Below are 15,596 nucleotides of genomic sequence, written 5' to 3'. Positions count from 1 at the left end.
CAATACTGTCATCGCTCCTACTTTCTTTCCTTCCCCATCTTTCCTGCACAAGTTGTATTCAGGAATATTTCATATCCATTGCTCCCCCTTTGTGATCCAGGCCTCCATTATCACCATGGCAACATATTCTCACATAGCTGCATGCAAATAAAGCTTACCAACTTCATTTGCCGCACAGTGTTCACGTACATGCACAGCAAGTCAAAGTTAGATCTTATATTGACCCCACTTAATTTCTTACTCCAGTGTTATCTGAATCTCCCAATACTTTGTGCACCTCTCTAATGTTACCTCATGGTTCCCAACCCTTGCCAAGTTAGTTTAAACCCTCTCCAACAGCACTGGCAAACCAACCTGCTCTGTTCAGATGAAACCTGTCTGACTCAAAAGGTCCCAGAACTTATCATAATGTTGCAGGAAATCTTTAAAGTCTTTTCTCCTGCACCATCTCTATATCCACAGATTAATTTGCTTGATCCTCCTATTTCTATACTTACCAGCATGTGGCACCTGAAGTAATCCAGAGATTATTGACATCCTGGTATCTCCCCAGCTCTCCAAAATCTGCCTGTAAAACCTCAGCTGCCTTTCCGCCTAGTCTTTGGTACCGATATAGAGAATTGCTGGTTGTTCACTCTCCCAAACAGAATGCTCACTCAGTGACATCCTTGACCCTAACACTAGGGAGGCAACACATTACCCTGGATTCACATCTGTGTGTTCCCCTAACTATAGGTCCTCTATCACAATTAATTTTATAATCTTTCTCCAGCAGCACCCCCCACCCCCTTCTCAACTGAGCCAGGTTGAGGACTAGCTCAAATTGCACTTCCCAGGGAACAATTCTCGCAGGTATTCACTACAGAATATCAGCTGGAGTGCAGAGATCAGTCAGCTGACTCCTGCACAACCTGCTTGGTCCGACGACTGTCTGATGGCCACCTATTCTTTCTCTGCCTGCATAACCTCAAGATACCGGGGTGACCACATCCAGAGAAATGCGCTCTTCACAAATCTCAGCCTTACTGTTACACTGCAATGATGCCAACTGCCATTCAAGCTCTAAAACAGAAACTTGAGCTGTTCCAGCTGTTAGACAACTGAATGTGCAAGAAGTGTAAGTCACAAGAGAAGTCCAGGAGATCCCAGGTGGAACAGGATGCCCATCCCACCAGATGGACATGCCCTGCAAAGCCTCTACTGCACTCATCATCCCAAGTCTGAATGCTGTTCAGGTTTTGCTGCATGCCACGCCCTGACTGCTGCATATCGGAGAACATGGGGGAGAAAATGAAGAATACTGTCCAGGGGTTGATTAGCCGCCAACAAAATACAACCATATTCATAGGTCCCCTGTTACTCGTTCTATGTTCCTTTAAATAACATCGGTAGTGGTTTGCATCTTGTGCAACACATTGCAGTTCCTGAGCTGCCTCTCCCAATATTATTGTCCCTCCGAATGAGCATTTGAACTTTTATGTATTTCTGAATCCGGATCACCAAAACAAATCAACAGTAATATTTTCAACATCAAAGTGCTGTTCAACAAAAATTCAACTTACAAAAAACAAATATATCAAAAAAAATAAAAGGACAAACCTGCCAGACCATCTTTCTGGTTGGAATTCATCAGGATTGTCAAAGATTTCAGGGTCCCTGTGGACAGCAAAGGCGACGAACAGTGCTAAATAACCCTTTGGAACCATGTAACCACATAACGTGGTGTCCTGTCAGAAAGAGCACATAAAAGCAAAGATTTAAAAACATTCAAGTTAAAAAGGCTATTTTTGACCTTTGTTTAAGGCAAAGATTTTGCATGGAGATGTATATTACATGTCTCAGGACATTCCCATGAATTACTCTTGTTAAACAGGTAAAAGCTACAGACACTCAATACCAACATCTTGTATTTATATAAAATCTTTATCATGGTAATTTATCCCAAGCAGTATCACAGGGATGTCATCAAATAGAATTTGAAACTGAATCACACAAGAAACATAGACAAACGAAAAAAGCTTGGACAGAGGTAGGTGTTATGGAGCATCTTGAAGAGGGGGTGGAGGGTTAGAAAGGCAGAGATCTTGAGGGAGAGAATTTTTGAATTTAGGGCCACCCAACCCTAAAGATGCGGTTGACAATGGCAGAGTGATTAAAATTGGGGATGCTCAAGAGGCCAGACTTCGAGATGCACGAATATGTGAAAGTACGGGCGACACAGTAGCACAGTGGTTAGCACTGTTGCTTCACAACGCCAGGGTCCCAGGTTCGATTCCCAGCTTGGGTCACTGTCTGTCTGGGTTTCCTCCGGATGCTCCGGTTTCCTCCCACAAATCCCAAAAGAAGTGTTTTTAGGTAACTTGGACATTCTGAATTCTCCCTCTGTGTACCGGAACAGTGCCGGAATGTGGCGACTAGGGGCTTTTCACAGTAACTTCATTGCAGTGTTAATATAAGCCTCCTTGTAATAATAAAGATTATATTATTGTAAGTTGCAGGGCTGGTGGAGTTACAGACATTGTAAGGGGCAAGCCCATGGAAGGATTTGGAACAGATTAAATTTGTAAAATCAAGGTGCTGCTTAGCACAAATGGAAGGTCAGAGAGCACAGGAATGATGGGTGAATTGAATTGAGTTAGGACATGGATTGTAAATTGAAATCATCCAAAGCAGAGGGAAGATGATGAGACGTTGACCAGGAGTGTTTTGCAATCGTCAAGTCAAAGGTACGATTAAGGATTTTAGCTGCAAACGGGCTGAGGCAGGGGCAAAGATACTGAGGTAGAAATCGGGGTGGATGGGCTGAAAGGTCATCTCGGGTAAAAATGTGCCACCAAGATTACATGCAGTCTGACTCAGCCTTGGACAGAGGAATAGTGGCAAAGGAACGGAGTTTGTGACAGACTGAAAGCAATGGCTTTGGGCTTTCCAATATTTCGTTGGAGGAAATGTCTGATAGCCAGTACTGGATGTCAGGCAAACATCCTGACAACTTAGAGACAGTGAAGGGGTCATGAGAGGTGGCGGTGAGGTACAGTTGGATATCAGTGTACATATGGAAACTGACCGTTTTCGGATGATATTGCCAAGGGGCAGCATGTAGATGAGAAATAGGAGCTGGTCAAGGATAGATCCTCTGGAGACACCATAAGTAAAGGTGCAGCAGCAAGAAGTAAAGCTGTTGCAGGAAATCTGGGGCTACAAGAAGGAATCTAGGCAAATTCAGTCCCACCATCTGATAAGGGTGGAGAGGCACCGAGGGAGGATTGTGTGCACCTACCATGTTAAAGGCTGCAGACAGGTCGAGAAAGACCGGAAAGAATAGTTTATTTTTGCCACAGTCACATTTGATTTTCACAAGAGCTATTTTGGCAATATGACAAGGGCAGAAACCTGATTGGAGGGCTTCAAACATGAAGCTCCAGGAAAGATCGACATGGATTTGGGATGCAGCAGCAAGTTAAAAGATTTTCAAGGATGGAGGGTCTAGGGTTGGTTTTGAGAGGATGACAGCACATTAGAAGGACAGACAGTACCGGAGGGGAGAACAGTTAACATACATGGGAGCCAGGAAAGGAAGCTAGGTGACCTGCAGTTTAGTGGGAACGGGGTTGAGCGAGCAGGAGTTAAGTCACAGGGGCAAGATTAGCTCAAAGTACAGGAGAGAAACTAGAAAAAGTTGCAAGTTCGGAGCTAGGGAAGGGGATAATCTTCAATGAGGTTATTTGAGTTGAAGACGGAAAGAGCAAAAGGAACTAATTGGGTATGAAACTCAGGAATTCCTTACACATTATGTCAAAGGTGAAAGTGGAGGAGATGAGGGAAGGGTTTAAGATGGGAGGTGGCACGTCACGCAGTGGTTAGCACTGGGAATACGGCACTGAGGACCCGGGTTTGAATCCCGGCCCTGGGTCACTGTCCGTGTGGAGGCGCACATTCTCCCTGTGTCAGTGTGTCACAACCCAAAGATGTGCTGGCTAGGTGGATTGGCCACACTACATTGCCCCTTAATTAGAAAAAAAAATGGGTACTCTAAATTTATAAAAAGAAAAAAAAAAGAACGGTTTAAGATGGTTTATACAGTAGTAGAAAAAAGGCTCAAGTCAACCTTGCATTCCAGGAAGATCCTGGAATAGTTTTGGCAGGTGAGAGTTAATATTGGCCAAAAGGTTAGGTGGGGTTACAGGGATAGAGCCTAGGTATGGTGTTCTATTGGAGCAAGGGCAGGTGCAGACTCAATGGGCCGAATGGCCTTTGTCTGCACTGTACGAATTATATGACAGTAAAAGTTCCCAAGGAGTGGATTATCATAGAATTTACAGTGCAAAAGGAGGCCATTCGGCCCATCGAGTCTGCACCGGCTCTTGGAAAGAGCACCCTATGCAAGGTCAACACCTCCACCCTATCCCCATAACCCAGTAACCCCATCCAACACGGAGGGCAATTTTGGACACGAAGGGCAATTTATCATGGCCAATCCACCTAACCTGCACATCTTTGGACTGTGGGAGGAAACCGGAGCAGCCGGAGGAAACCCACGCACACACGGGGAGGATGTGCAGACTCCGCACAGACAGTGATCCAAGCCGGAATCGAACCTGGGACCCTGGAGCTGTGAAGCAATTGTACTATCCACAATGCTACCATGCTGCCTATCAGACACCGATTCAATAAAGGAGGCATTAGGATAAGTGTCCAAATGCTTGATCAAAGAGGTAGGTTTAGCATCTTAAGAGGGGATGTGGAAAGGCAGAGGGATTTCGGGAGCAAATTTTAGAGGTTTGGGCCCGGGTAGCAGAAGGGACAGTTACCAATGGTGGGGAAATGCACACGGATCAGAATTAAGGGACAGCACTGTTCTCGGTGTTGGAGGGCTGGAGATAAGAGTTGAGGGAGTCGAGGCTGTGAGGAATTTGAATGCAAGAATGAGATTTTAAAATCATGGACCTGCCTAGATGGATGATTCTGCGATTTAACTGTATAACTCTTTCAAAAATCTGACACAACACAATGGGCTGTGTGCCCCCAGCCCCCCATATGGGCCTAAAGATCCTATGAGGAGGTTTCACTACGAGTACATTTTGTTACCATGAAACAATACCAAGAAAGTCAATACCTGCTTTGCGATTCTTCGACCGCCAATAAAGGATGGCCAGAGTCTTTCAACCTCTAGCAGCACATGGTTCAAGTAATCTTCATTTTCTTGAGCACGTTTACGAATATTGATCTAATTAAAGATAAACGTGACAATGAATATCAGCATCAAATACAGTTTAAACTAAACGTAGCCTAATAGCCGTTGTAGTTTCATTGTTTTGCTTTGGACAATCCATGAAATAAAGGTCATGTGATGCAGTGGATCAGAAGCTCTGGGTTCAAGTAGCACATTAGGACTTGATAGCTATGGAAGAGGCTTTCATAACATGGCCAAAAAGATTATTAGCTTGTAAATCCTTTCAATACAACGAATGGTACAAGGTAAGAGCAAGAGAGTTCCTGGTCAGCCATACTGCAGAAGACAACAGCAAACCATTGCTGTACTTTGAGAAAAAAAAACCCTGGAGGAGTCATCGTCTAAAATACTATAGGATAAAAGTTGCAGGCCCCACTGCTGCTATGGAACCGTGCCAGGTTAAAGTAGTTTGTGGGCAGGGCTATAGTATTATGGCTACCACTTCTGCAACTGGAGCGCGCATGTAGCAAAGGCCCACTTTGGCAATGAGTCTACTAATTTCTGCTCTTCTGTTGTGCAATTCTGTACACAAGTCTCATTCTGCACTATTCCAGATAAATCGTTAGCTAGATATTTTAATGTTAGATTACAAAATATTGGGAAACTGCATAAAATCATACCCTACAATAAAAAAACATTCAATTTAGTGAGTTTAGGGGCAGCACGGTGGCCTAGTGGTTAGCACAACCGCCTCACGGCGCTGAGGTCCCAGGTTCGATCCTGGCTCTGGGTCACTGTCCGTGTGGAGTTTGCACATTCTCCCCGTGTCTGCGTGGGTTTCGCCCCCACAACCCAAAAATGTGCAGAGTAGGTGGATTGGCCACGCTAAATTGCCCCTTAATTAGAAAAAATAATTGGCTAATCTAAATTTAAAAAAAAAAATTTAGTGAGTTTAAGTGACCTCGACCCTTCTCCGGATACAGAATAATTCCATGTATAATTTATTCTGCTGTCAGATTAGCAATCGGAGACGCAGAAGATTTTTAAAAAACAATTCTATGTAATCTTCCTGCCTGAAGGGAGATAGGCCGGCCGGCGTGGGCCCCGAAGGTCGCCCGGCGTGAGCCCCGAAGGTCGGCCGGTTGGTAAAAATAGATCCACAGAAAAACACTGGTCTAATCTCATTCTCAACATGTAACATTCTGGCAGCACGGTGGCGCAATGGTTAGCATTGCTGTCTCATAGCACCAAAGTCCCATGTTCGATCCCGGCTCTGGATCACTTTCCGTGTGGAATTTGCACATTCGACCCGTGTTTGTGTGGGTTTGGCCCCCACAAGCCAAAGATGTGCAAGGTAGGTGGATTGGTCACGCTAAATTGCCCCTTGGCTAAATTGCCCCTTAATTAGAAAAAATGAATTGGGTACTCTAAATTTAGAAAAAACATGTAATACCCTAAGCCTGCACCTTCCTGTTTGCTCCCCATACTTTATGAATCCCACCTGGTCCAAGTACATTCTCCGCCCCTTAACATTGGATATTTGCTTGCAAAAGGACAAATATGTTTCAAAAGAATTTATGGACTCTAACAAGCAAGAAAGTTAGCAATTTCCTATTTCAGCTGCTAAAGTTAATGCTACCAGATCCCAAGTAAATCAGGAAACAGGAAACTAATGTAAACTGGACCTTGCAATTCAGTCATCAATTAAAGTCATAGGCAGAGTGAAGATTTGACAGATTAACATTCCAAAGATTAAAAAACGGGTTTTCCTAACTAGATGATTCATTCACAGCCACCTAGAGATTCCTGAAGAAAAATTAATGTTTTCAAATACATGTGAACAGCCACGTGCAATTTCTTGTGATTTTTTTTCTTTCAGATACAGCTGCTATCCTAAATCAATGCAGCAACCAATTCGCAGACGGCACGCAGCAATTAGGGGAATAATCCATTAATTTGTTTTTGGCAGAAGGAATTTCAGTACTGACTGCAGAGCTCAATGCTCTTCAGAGTTTGCAGTTTGATCAAACGTTTCAGGGTAAGTTTTGAAAATCAGCTCAAGTTCAGCACTGTACTGTACCTAAAGAAATTGAGACATTCCTAGTACCCATCCCGAATTTTCACTTCGGAATTCGTAAACTACTAAAGATTCTAGTTAACTATCTAGAAAGAGGGACTGCATATATGGAAATCCTCTTTCAAAGCTAAAGTGCATTGAGGAATGCGGTCACCTTAATGTAGAATTAAATGCATCATGTCAAACTCCTTTTAATTCAGGGTAAGTGTGACTGATGTTCTAAAACCCCTTTACTTCAACAGTAACTTCACTCTACAAGCACATCATCATACAAACTGGAAATCATTTTCGTTTCAGATTGGAGCTTGGCTCATTTCCTATTAACACACTACTGTACACTCATCTACAATATCAGTTTTTAATCTGCCTGCACCTTTGACTGGTCAGTGAGTTTAGCCTGGTACATGTGGAGGCACGTGGGACAGAGGATCTTGCACCTTACTCCAGGTGCCTTTTTATCAGGTGCATCAAGATTGTTATACTTGCAACATTCAGGTACTGAGTGTACCAGTAAAGATCAAAAGTATCGACTTGACTAACCGTCATCCCACAGGTGTAGAACAACCTCACCAAGCACAAGATTCACAAACCTAACAGCAGTCAGCCTTTCAGTGAATCGATTCTCTCTTGTGGATACAGTGGGCAAATCTGTAGTCAGGTTTACTCTAAGTGTATTTTAGAGTCACACTTTCACATGTCCCTCTCTTTATGGCATTGTAGTGGGAGGTACGGCAGCACAGTGGGTAGCACTATTGCTTGACAGCGCCAGGGCCCCAGGTTCAATTCCTGGCTTGGGTCACTGTCTGTGCGGAGTCTGTACGTTCTCCCTGTGGCTACGTGGGTTTCCTCCCACAAGTCCCGAAAGACATGCTGTTTGTGAACTGGACATTCTGAATTCTCTCTGTGTAACCGAACAGTCGCCAATGTGGCGACGAGGGGCTTTTCACAGTAACTTCATTGCTGTGTAATATAAGCCAACTTGTGACAATAAAGATTATTATTATTATGGGAAATATGGATAGTGAGGACTTTAGCAAAGTACTCTTTCCCTCCAAACTCACTGTGTTAAGGAACAACGTCAGGATCCTACTACATTGTCATCACAAATATTAAATAGCTGATGTTCAAGATGTCAACTGGGGGGGGGGGGTTTGTCAGTGTGAAAATGCGAAGGGATAGAGATGGAATGGGAGAAGTGAGGGGATGGCAGGCGAAGGATGGAATGGATTTGAAAGATGGCATGGGAGGGCAGGCAAAGAATAGGATCAGAGGGTGGCACAGGACAGATGGGTTTGGCATGGGAGGGGGTTGATGCGATGATGGAATTTGTTAAGTATAATAACTTAATTAATCATTACTGGCTTTATGTATAGGACTCCTGACTGAATGCTGTTGTCACTGGGAGCCTTGATTGGGGCAATTTTGCTGATTGAGACTTGCGTCAATAGCGATGGTCTCATTCATTACTTCCTCCAAGAACTTAAGAGCTGATATTAGCCACCACCTGGCCCAACATCCAATGAAAACAGGGTGAGAGTGGGTTAAAATATTAGCAATGACCTGTCATTTCATTCACATTGGCATTGTGCTTGCCCCATGTGGTTTCGACAATCAGCAACACCCTTGTCCCATGTAAGGCTCTGACTCAAATTTAAAGGTTGAGATCCATTGGCATCATTCAGATACCTTGGCATTCCTTGCCCAGTGCTAGCTTCACCTGGATTACCAAGCATGAATGAGCAGCAGGCCCAGAAAAGGTCCTATGCGCCCGGAAGAACAGAATCGCAGAAAATTCTCTTTAAGTTGTTGCTCGTTCTGGTGAGTGTGCTTTACACTCAATTGGCTCTGTTTTATTACTTAGCTCTAGAGTCGCCAGGTATCCTTATGATACCACCACGAGGTTCAAGTTCAAGTTTAGATCAATGACTCAATACACCAATTAGTAAGGTTCAAAACAAGACACGTTTATTAATACACAGTTATTCGCTACTCATGCATATAATACTAAAAGACTAAACTATTCCTACCACTAATAGGCCAATACTTATCTGGATAAGGGAACCCGCCGGATCAGGGAACAATGGCCTCTTGCTCTGTACTGGATCTGCAGGCTTCCAGCTGGTATGGACTAAGGGGTCAGGAGTGTCTATCTCGTAGCGTGCGTTGTATGACACTTACTTGGTGGTGCAGCAATCGGTCAGGCCTCTCCTTCTTACGGTCAAGTTCTTCAAGAGCTGCTAAGGTGTTCTGCTGGGAGGGCCGGCTAAGAGAGCGAACTGAAATTGGGACCTGTCTTTTATAGGTCCCAGGGGCTTTGCGCTCTTTTGGGCGGACCCCGAGGGTACTTTCAATCGATTGGATCCCATACCAATCGATTGGTTTGAATTCCCCAATACTGGGGCCGTTTCTCGATCACTGGGCGGTTCTCCCTGGCTTGTTTGTCTCCTTTGTTTCAGACTCGCGTTGGCGCCGAGAAGTCTGACCTGCTATAGAATGTCCCAGATGTAGCTAATCGTTGTATCCATTGTTCCCAGGGATCGCTCATTAATATGCAAACTGCTGGTTTCGGTGCTGTCTGCTTTATTTGCAGACAGAATACACAGGGAGATTCTGCAACCTGCTTGTCTTTCTTAAAGTGTCCAATTTTCCCGGCGTGCTTTGTAAATCGCCATTTTGGGTCGGGAAGTGGCCAACTTCGGTGGCTACAAAGTTACCAGAGGCTCTCTCAAAGTTTACTGGGACGGTAGTTCTGGTAGTCACAGGTCAGATAGCTTCTGTGGGCTGTAGCTGATTGCAAATGCAGGGGCTGGTTTAGCACACTGGGCTAAATAGCTGCCTTTTAAAGCAGACCAGGGCAGGCCAGCAGTGCGGTTCAATTCCCTCATCAGCCCCTCCGAACAGGCGCCGGAATGTGGCGACTAGGGGCTTTTCACAGCAACTACATTTGAAGCCTACTTGTGACAATAAGCGATTTTCATTTTCATTTTTTCATTTCATTCTGTATCAAGAGGAATGGTGAGCCAAAGTTCCCCCTTCAATGGAGACTTGCACAAAGTATGTAACATTGGCATTCTCTGTGGTCAGTCAAGCCAGGACAAGCACAGAATGGTCACTTGGATGATGATGCAGCTTCCAGCAAATTGTGGTCAGTTCTGCTTTAGTACAAGAAATTTCAAGGAGATATTCTTTCCATTTTGACAACTTTTTTTCTTTTTTTTCTCTCTATTGGTTTTGGCTTTTCAATAAAAACTCTATTTCGATACCAAATCTTGATTTTTAGAGCCTCCTGATTTATCAGCTGGTGGAATAGCATTACTGTATACATCTGATGTGTGGATGAGAAAAATTCCCATATGTGCATGCCATCTATTGATTAATGTACAATGCTACAGCATTCATTTAGAATAATGCTGGTTAGCATATTGCTGAGGCCCTCTTGTGGCCTAATGCTCTGATGGACTTCACAGCATTGGCATGAGGCCTACATTATCAAGTTGTACTGTACTTGAGCTCAGCAATGAACAGTCTTAATTTGTATGATTATTGGTTTGGTTATGCTGTTAAGAAAGTCAAAGTTGGCATTCTTGTTAGTGCCAAATATTGCAATGCAGCTTTAAGAAGGAAAACATGGGGGGGGGGGGGGGGGGGGGGGGGGAGGAGAGAGAGAGAGAGAGAGAGAGAGAGAGAGAGAGAGAAAGAGAGAGAGAAAGAGAGAAAGAGAGATATTTAGCAGGCAGCTGTGAAATGTGTAGCTTCAGCATTTAAGGTGGACTGGAAATTTCAGCACTTAAGGTAGACTGGAATATTTTATTTTAAAGGCTCCACCAGCGTTAAAATCTTAAAACTACAAAAGGGATTTGTGGAAGTTAAGTTGCCCAAGCTAAAATCTTGAGTCATCGTCCAGGTAAAGGAGACCAAGAGGAGACAAGACCCTAGAAGTCCCAGAATCCATGGGAAATTAACTGCGCCTGTTGAACTTACATATCATGCCATTCCTCGACTGATAAAATGTTAAATATCAATCTTTATTGAGCAATAAACCTTTTTTGTTTGCATTCTAAATTAGGGTTATCCCTTTTACCAATATGGCTATTCTGCAACAAGACGTTTCTTACTCTGGAGTTTAGTAGAAATTATTTGACACCATCATAATACTCAAACTCTTACAGGAACATTATAATGGTGGCTATGTTACAAGACAAGTAACCCATAGGGTTGAATTTACGATTATGGAGACACATTCAAATTCTACCATAACAGCGAGGGAATTTAAATCAGTTAACTTAATAAATCCGGAATAAAATCTAAAAATTAAGAGACTGACCACATTCTATCATCAGGGCTTTTGAAGATGCTATTGAACATTTTGTCCTTTTCCCAGTTCAATTGAATAGGCTGCAATACTTCAAATGGCATCTTTGGTACCCAACAATGGATTTTAGCATAACAGGGAAGCTGCACTCAAGTAAAAAGAGTGAAGATAGATTACAATCCTTGCCACTGATTGTGTTAAAAGTGAATACCAGTTGAACAATACTTCACTGGGGCCACAGGATTAATGAATAAACCTGAAGTATTCATCATGTCTTAAGCCTGAATCAAGTTACTTTATTGTGTTTTGTTAGACGTAAATTTATTCCCAGATCCTTTGCTCCTCCAATTAATAATAATAATAATAATAGCTTATTGTCACAAGTAGGCTTCAATGAAGTTACTGTGAAAAGCCCCTAGTCGCCACATTCCGGCGCCTGTTCCGGGAGGCTGGTACGGGAATTGAACCCGCGCTGCTGGTCATGTTCTGCATTACACGCCAGCTGTTTAGCCCACTGTGTTAAATCAGTCCTTAATCATAAATGTTTAATTCCACAGATAAAAATCAGCAGACTAATTAATAAAATTCAGGTCTCTTGCGCATTCCAGATTTTAAGTGCTCTACCACTGGCAATCGTTTCTTTGGCTGCCAAATCCTTAAAACTCTGGATTTCACTCCCTACATTTCTCCACCTTTAGGTTCTCCTTAAAACTCAAATCTGCGATCAAGCTTTTCTCACAATCCCAATATCTCATGTGAGAGTCAAATTTTGTTTGGTAATGATCTTATGAAGTGTTTTGGGCACTTTACATTGCATGTTTCTATAAATGCGTTGAGGTGCCAGTCTGCTGAACTTTCCCAGAAAGCATGCACCAAGGCTGGCAGCAAATATGTGTGCAAGTCATTAAATAAACAATCCCACCAATGTTAAATCGTTAAATTAGAAATGTTTAATTCCACAGATAAAAATCAGCAGACTAATTAATAAAATCAAATATATTGACACATGTGGGTTGATTTTGGTTTAAATGATGACGAATTATTAAATAAACCTATTAGTTTACATCGTTATTTGGAATACTTAGAGACCAATGTACTAAAAGTGAGTTCGGATGACATCTTCAAACATACCAGTGAGATAAAGCTACAGAATGGAGGAGAAATAAAGATAGTCTGATGAAAGAGTAGCCCACAGTACAGAAACCACTGAAGGGATAGGCAAGTAAATACTGGAAGTTTAAAGAACAGTAAGTAACAATTCACGACATGAGAAATAAATGGTCAGTCAGGGAGGTGGAAGGAATACACAGAAACCAACATTTAATCACTTTGATCGATAAATATAGTTGACAGAGATCAATCTAGATCACGGTCTTAGGAACTAGATAAGGAGAGACGAGTATACCTTGTCTGTTCCAGCTAGTTCCACTGTAAAGGAGGTCAACAGCGATGCAAGTGCCTTGGGAATTAGTGCTGAAATGAACAGGAGGAGATGCTGTGTTGCATTGGTGTTTTCTGGGAACGGAACATTCTTTATTTTGGAGATAAGCCTGATTAGGTTACAAAGACAGAATTTCACATTTAGATTCCAAAGTTATTAATTATCATTGGGCTAGTGTAACTATAAAGAACATGACCGATAAAAGGTTTTCATTAGAAAGTTTGAGCGTTAAGGAGGCAAATGAAACACAGATTTGCCAACAAGCCAATTCCGCATTTTCCATCAAGAATTTTGCTTAATTACATTAAATTAGTTGCTAAAAGATAAAAACATGACAAATCGAACACCAAGGCACAGACATGGTTGCAAGGTGATTGCTATAGCACTGGAGGTGGAGGGAGACAATGGGAGAGACACCATTATCCTGCAGTGGGCTGTGAAGGAATGAGGGCAGACACCCAGAGACGTTGACTCCAGATTCTGGGTGCAGGCCTGACAGCAGTGCTGCAAAAAGGTTTGAAGACTTCACATGGGTGATCAAGATCAGTGAATGCATCTACACTCGACATCGCCCACCCGCCGCAGGATCAACTGTTTATGCTACTCAATGCCCATGCCCGTACTCAGAATTCACACCCAGCACTGATACTCCACCTCACTCTGACACACCTGTCAATGCTGTCCACCTCACCAGCACCTACCTGCTCTATGTAGCTCAAGCTATTTGGTTATGACATGCACATAGAACATTACAGCGCAGTACAGGCCCTTCGGCCCACGATGTTGCACCGTCCTGTGATACCCTTCTAAAGTCCCTCTACACTATTCCCTTATCGTTCATATGCCTATCTAATGACCATTTGAATGCGTTTAGTGTTGGCGAGTCCACTACTGTTGCAGGCAGGGCATTCCACGCCCTTACTACTCTCTGAGTAAAGAACCTACCTCTAACATCTGTCCAATATCTATCTCCCCTAAATTTAAAGCTATGTCCCCTCTTGCTGGACATCACCATCCGAGGAAAAAGGCTCTCGATGTCCACCCTATCTAATCCTCTTATCATCTTGTATGCCTCAATTAAGTCCCCTCTTAACCTTCTTCTCTCTAACGAAAACAGCCTCAAGTCCTTCAGCCTTTCCTCATATGATCTTCCCTCCATACCATTCTTGTAAATCTCCTCTGTACCCTTTCCAATGCTTCCACATCCTTCCTATAATGTGGCGACCAGAACTGCACACAATACTCCAAATGCGGCCGCACCAGGGTTTTGTACAACTGCAACATGACCTCATGGCTCTGAAACTCAATTCCTCTACCAATAAAAGCTAACACACCGTACGCCTTCTCAACAACCCTCTCAACCTGGGTGGCAACTTTCAGGGATCTATGGACATGGACACCAAGATCTCTCTGCTCGTCCACACTACCAAGAATCTTACCATTAGCCCAGTACTCTGCCTTCCTGTTATTCCTTCTAAAATGAATCACCTCACACTTTTCTGCATTAAGCTCCATTTGCCCTCCAGCTTATCCATGTCCCTCTGTAACTTGTAACATCCTTCTGCACTGTCCACAACTCCACCGACTTTAGTGTCATCTGCAAATTTACTCACCCATCCTTCTACGCCCTCCTCCAGGTCATTTATAAAAATGACAAACAGCAACGGCCCCAAAACAGATCCTTGTGGCACACCACTAGTAACTGGACACCAGTCAGAGCATTTCCCATCAACCACCGCTCTTTGTCTTCTATCAGCTAGCCAATTTCTGATCCAAACTGCTAAATCACCCTGAATCCCATGCCTCTATTTTCTGCAATAGCCTACCGTGGGGAACCTTATCAAACGCTTTACTGAAATTACACCACATCAACTGCTTTACCCTCATCCACCTGTTTGGTCACCTTCTCGAAGAACTCAATGAGGTTTGTGAGGCACGACCTACCCTTCACAAAACCATGTTGACTATCTCTAATCAAATTATTCCTTTCCAGATGATTATACATCCTATCTCTTATAAACCTTTCCAAGACTTTTCCCACAACAGAAGTAAGGCTCACTGGTCTATAGTTACCGGGGTTATCTCTACTCCCCTTCTTGTACCACATCATTACACAATCAACAATATTCTGCAATCTTTCTTGTAGGCCAATTCAGCCCACAATAGAAATGAGCAGAACAGAACTGGCAGTGGACAAGGAAGCCTACATGCCCTACAGAAGATATGGCTCTTTCTGTCATGAAGTCAACTGCAACAGAGCCTGCGGCAGCTAATCTGAGAATATTGAGGATGACTGTATGTTCCTTATTACGCCCCTTTTCAGCTAACAGGTCACCATCATCCTGCTGTCTGGTATGACGAGTTTCCCAACCATCCTTCTTCCCTCACACTTTCAAGAGGTTGATACACTGCTGACCAAAAAAGCATGTTGGAAGTTCCACACCTTTGATGGCAATCAATGCCAGTGATATAGGGGTAGGCATAATCCTTTTCCATGGTGATAAATCAGACATTGAGGCTGGGTACTTCTCAAAAGAAATTAAACAGCCACCAAAATAAATATTCCACTATAGAGAAAAAAAAACCTGTCAGA

At 43.2% G+C, this 15,596-nt stretch overlaps 1 protein-coding gene across 11 annotated transcripts in view; it reads right to left on the bottom strand.

The window, feature by feature from the left end:
- Positions 1-15,596, bottom strand: part of LOC119970222 (beta-amyrin 11-oxidase-like) — a 161,898-nt gene that overhangs the window by 88,822 nt on the left and 57,480 nt on the right. For all 11 annotated transcript variants that reach the window (XM_038804484.1, XM_038804486.1, XM_038804483.1 and 8 more), the window contains 3 exons: positions 12,968-13,112; positions 5,117-5,227; positions 1,600-1,727 (listed from right to left, as the gene is read on the bottom strand). In XM_038804484.1, coding sequence (XP_038660412.1) covers positions 1,600-1,727; positions 5,117-5,227; positions 12,968-13,112 — 384 coding nt within the window. The remainder of the gene's footprint in view (positions 1-1,599; positions 1,728-5,116; positions 5,228-12,967; positions 13,113-15,596) is intronic.

Source organism: Scyliorhinus canicula, chromosome 8, assembly GCF_902713615.1.
Source record: "Scyliorhinus canicula chromosome 8, sScyCan1.1, whole genome shotgun sequence".
Classification (NCBI taxonomy): Eukaryota; Metazoa; Chordata; class Chondrichthyes; order Carcharhiniformes; family Scyliorhinidae; genus Scyliorhinus; species Scyliorhinus canicula.
Note: the sequence above shows the minus strand (reverse complement) of the source record. Positions and strands in the feature narration are given on the sequence as shown.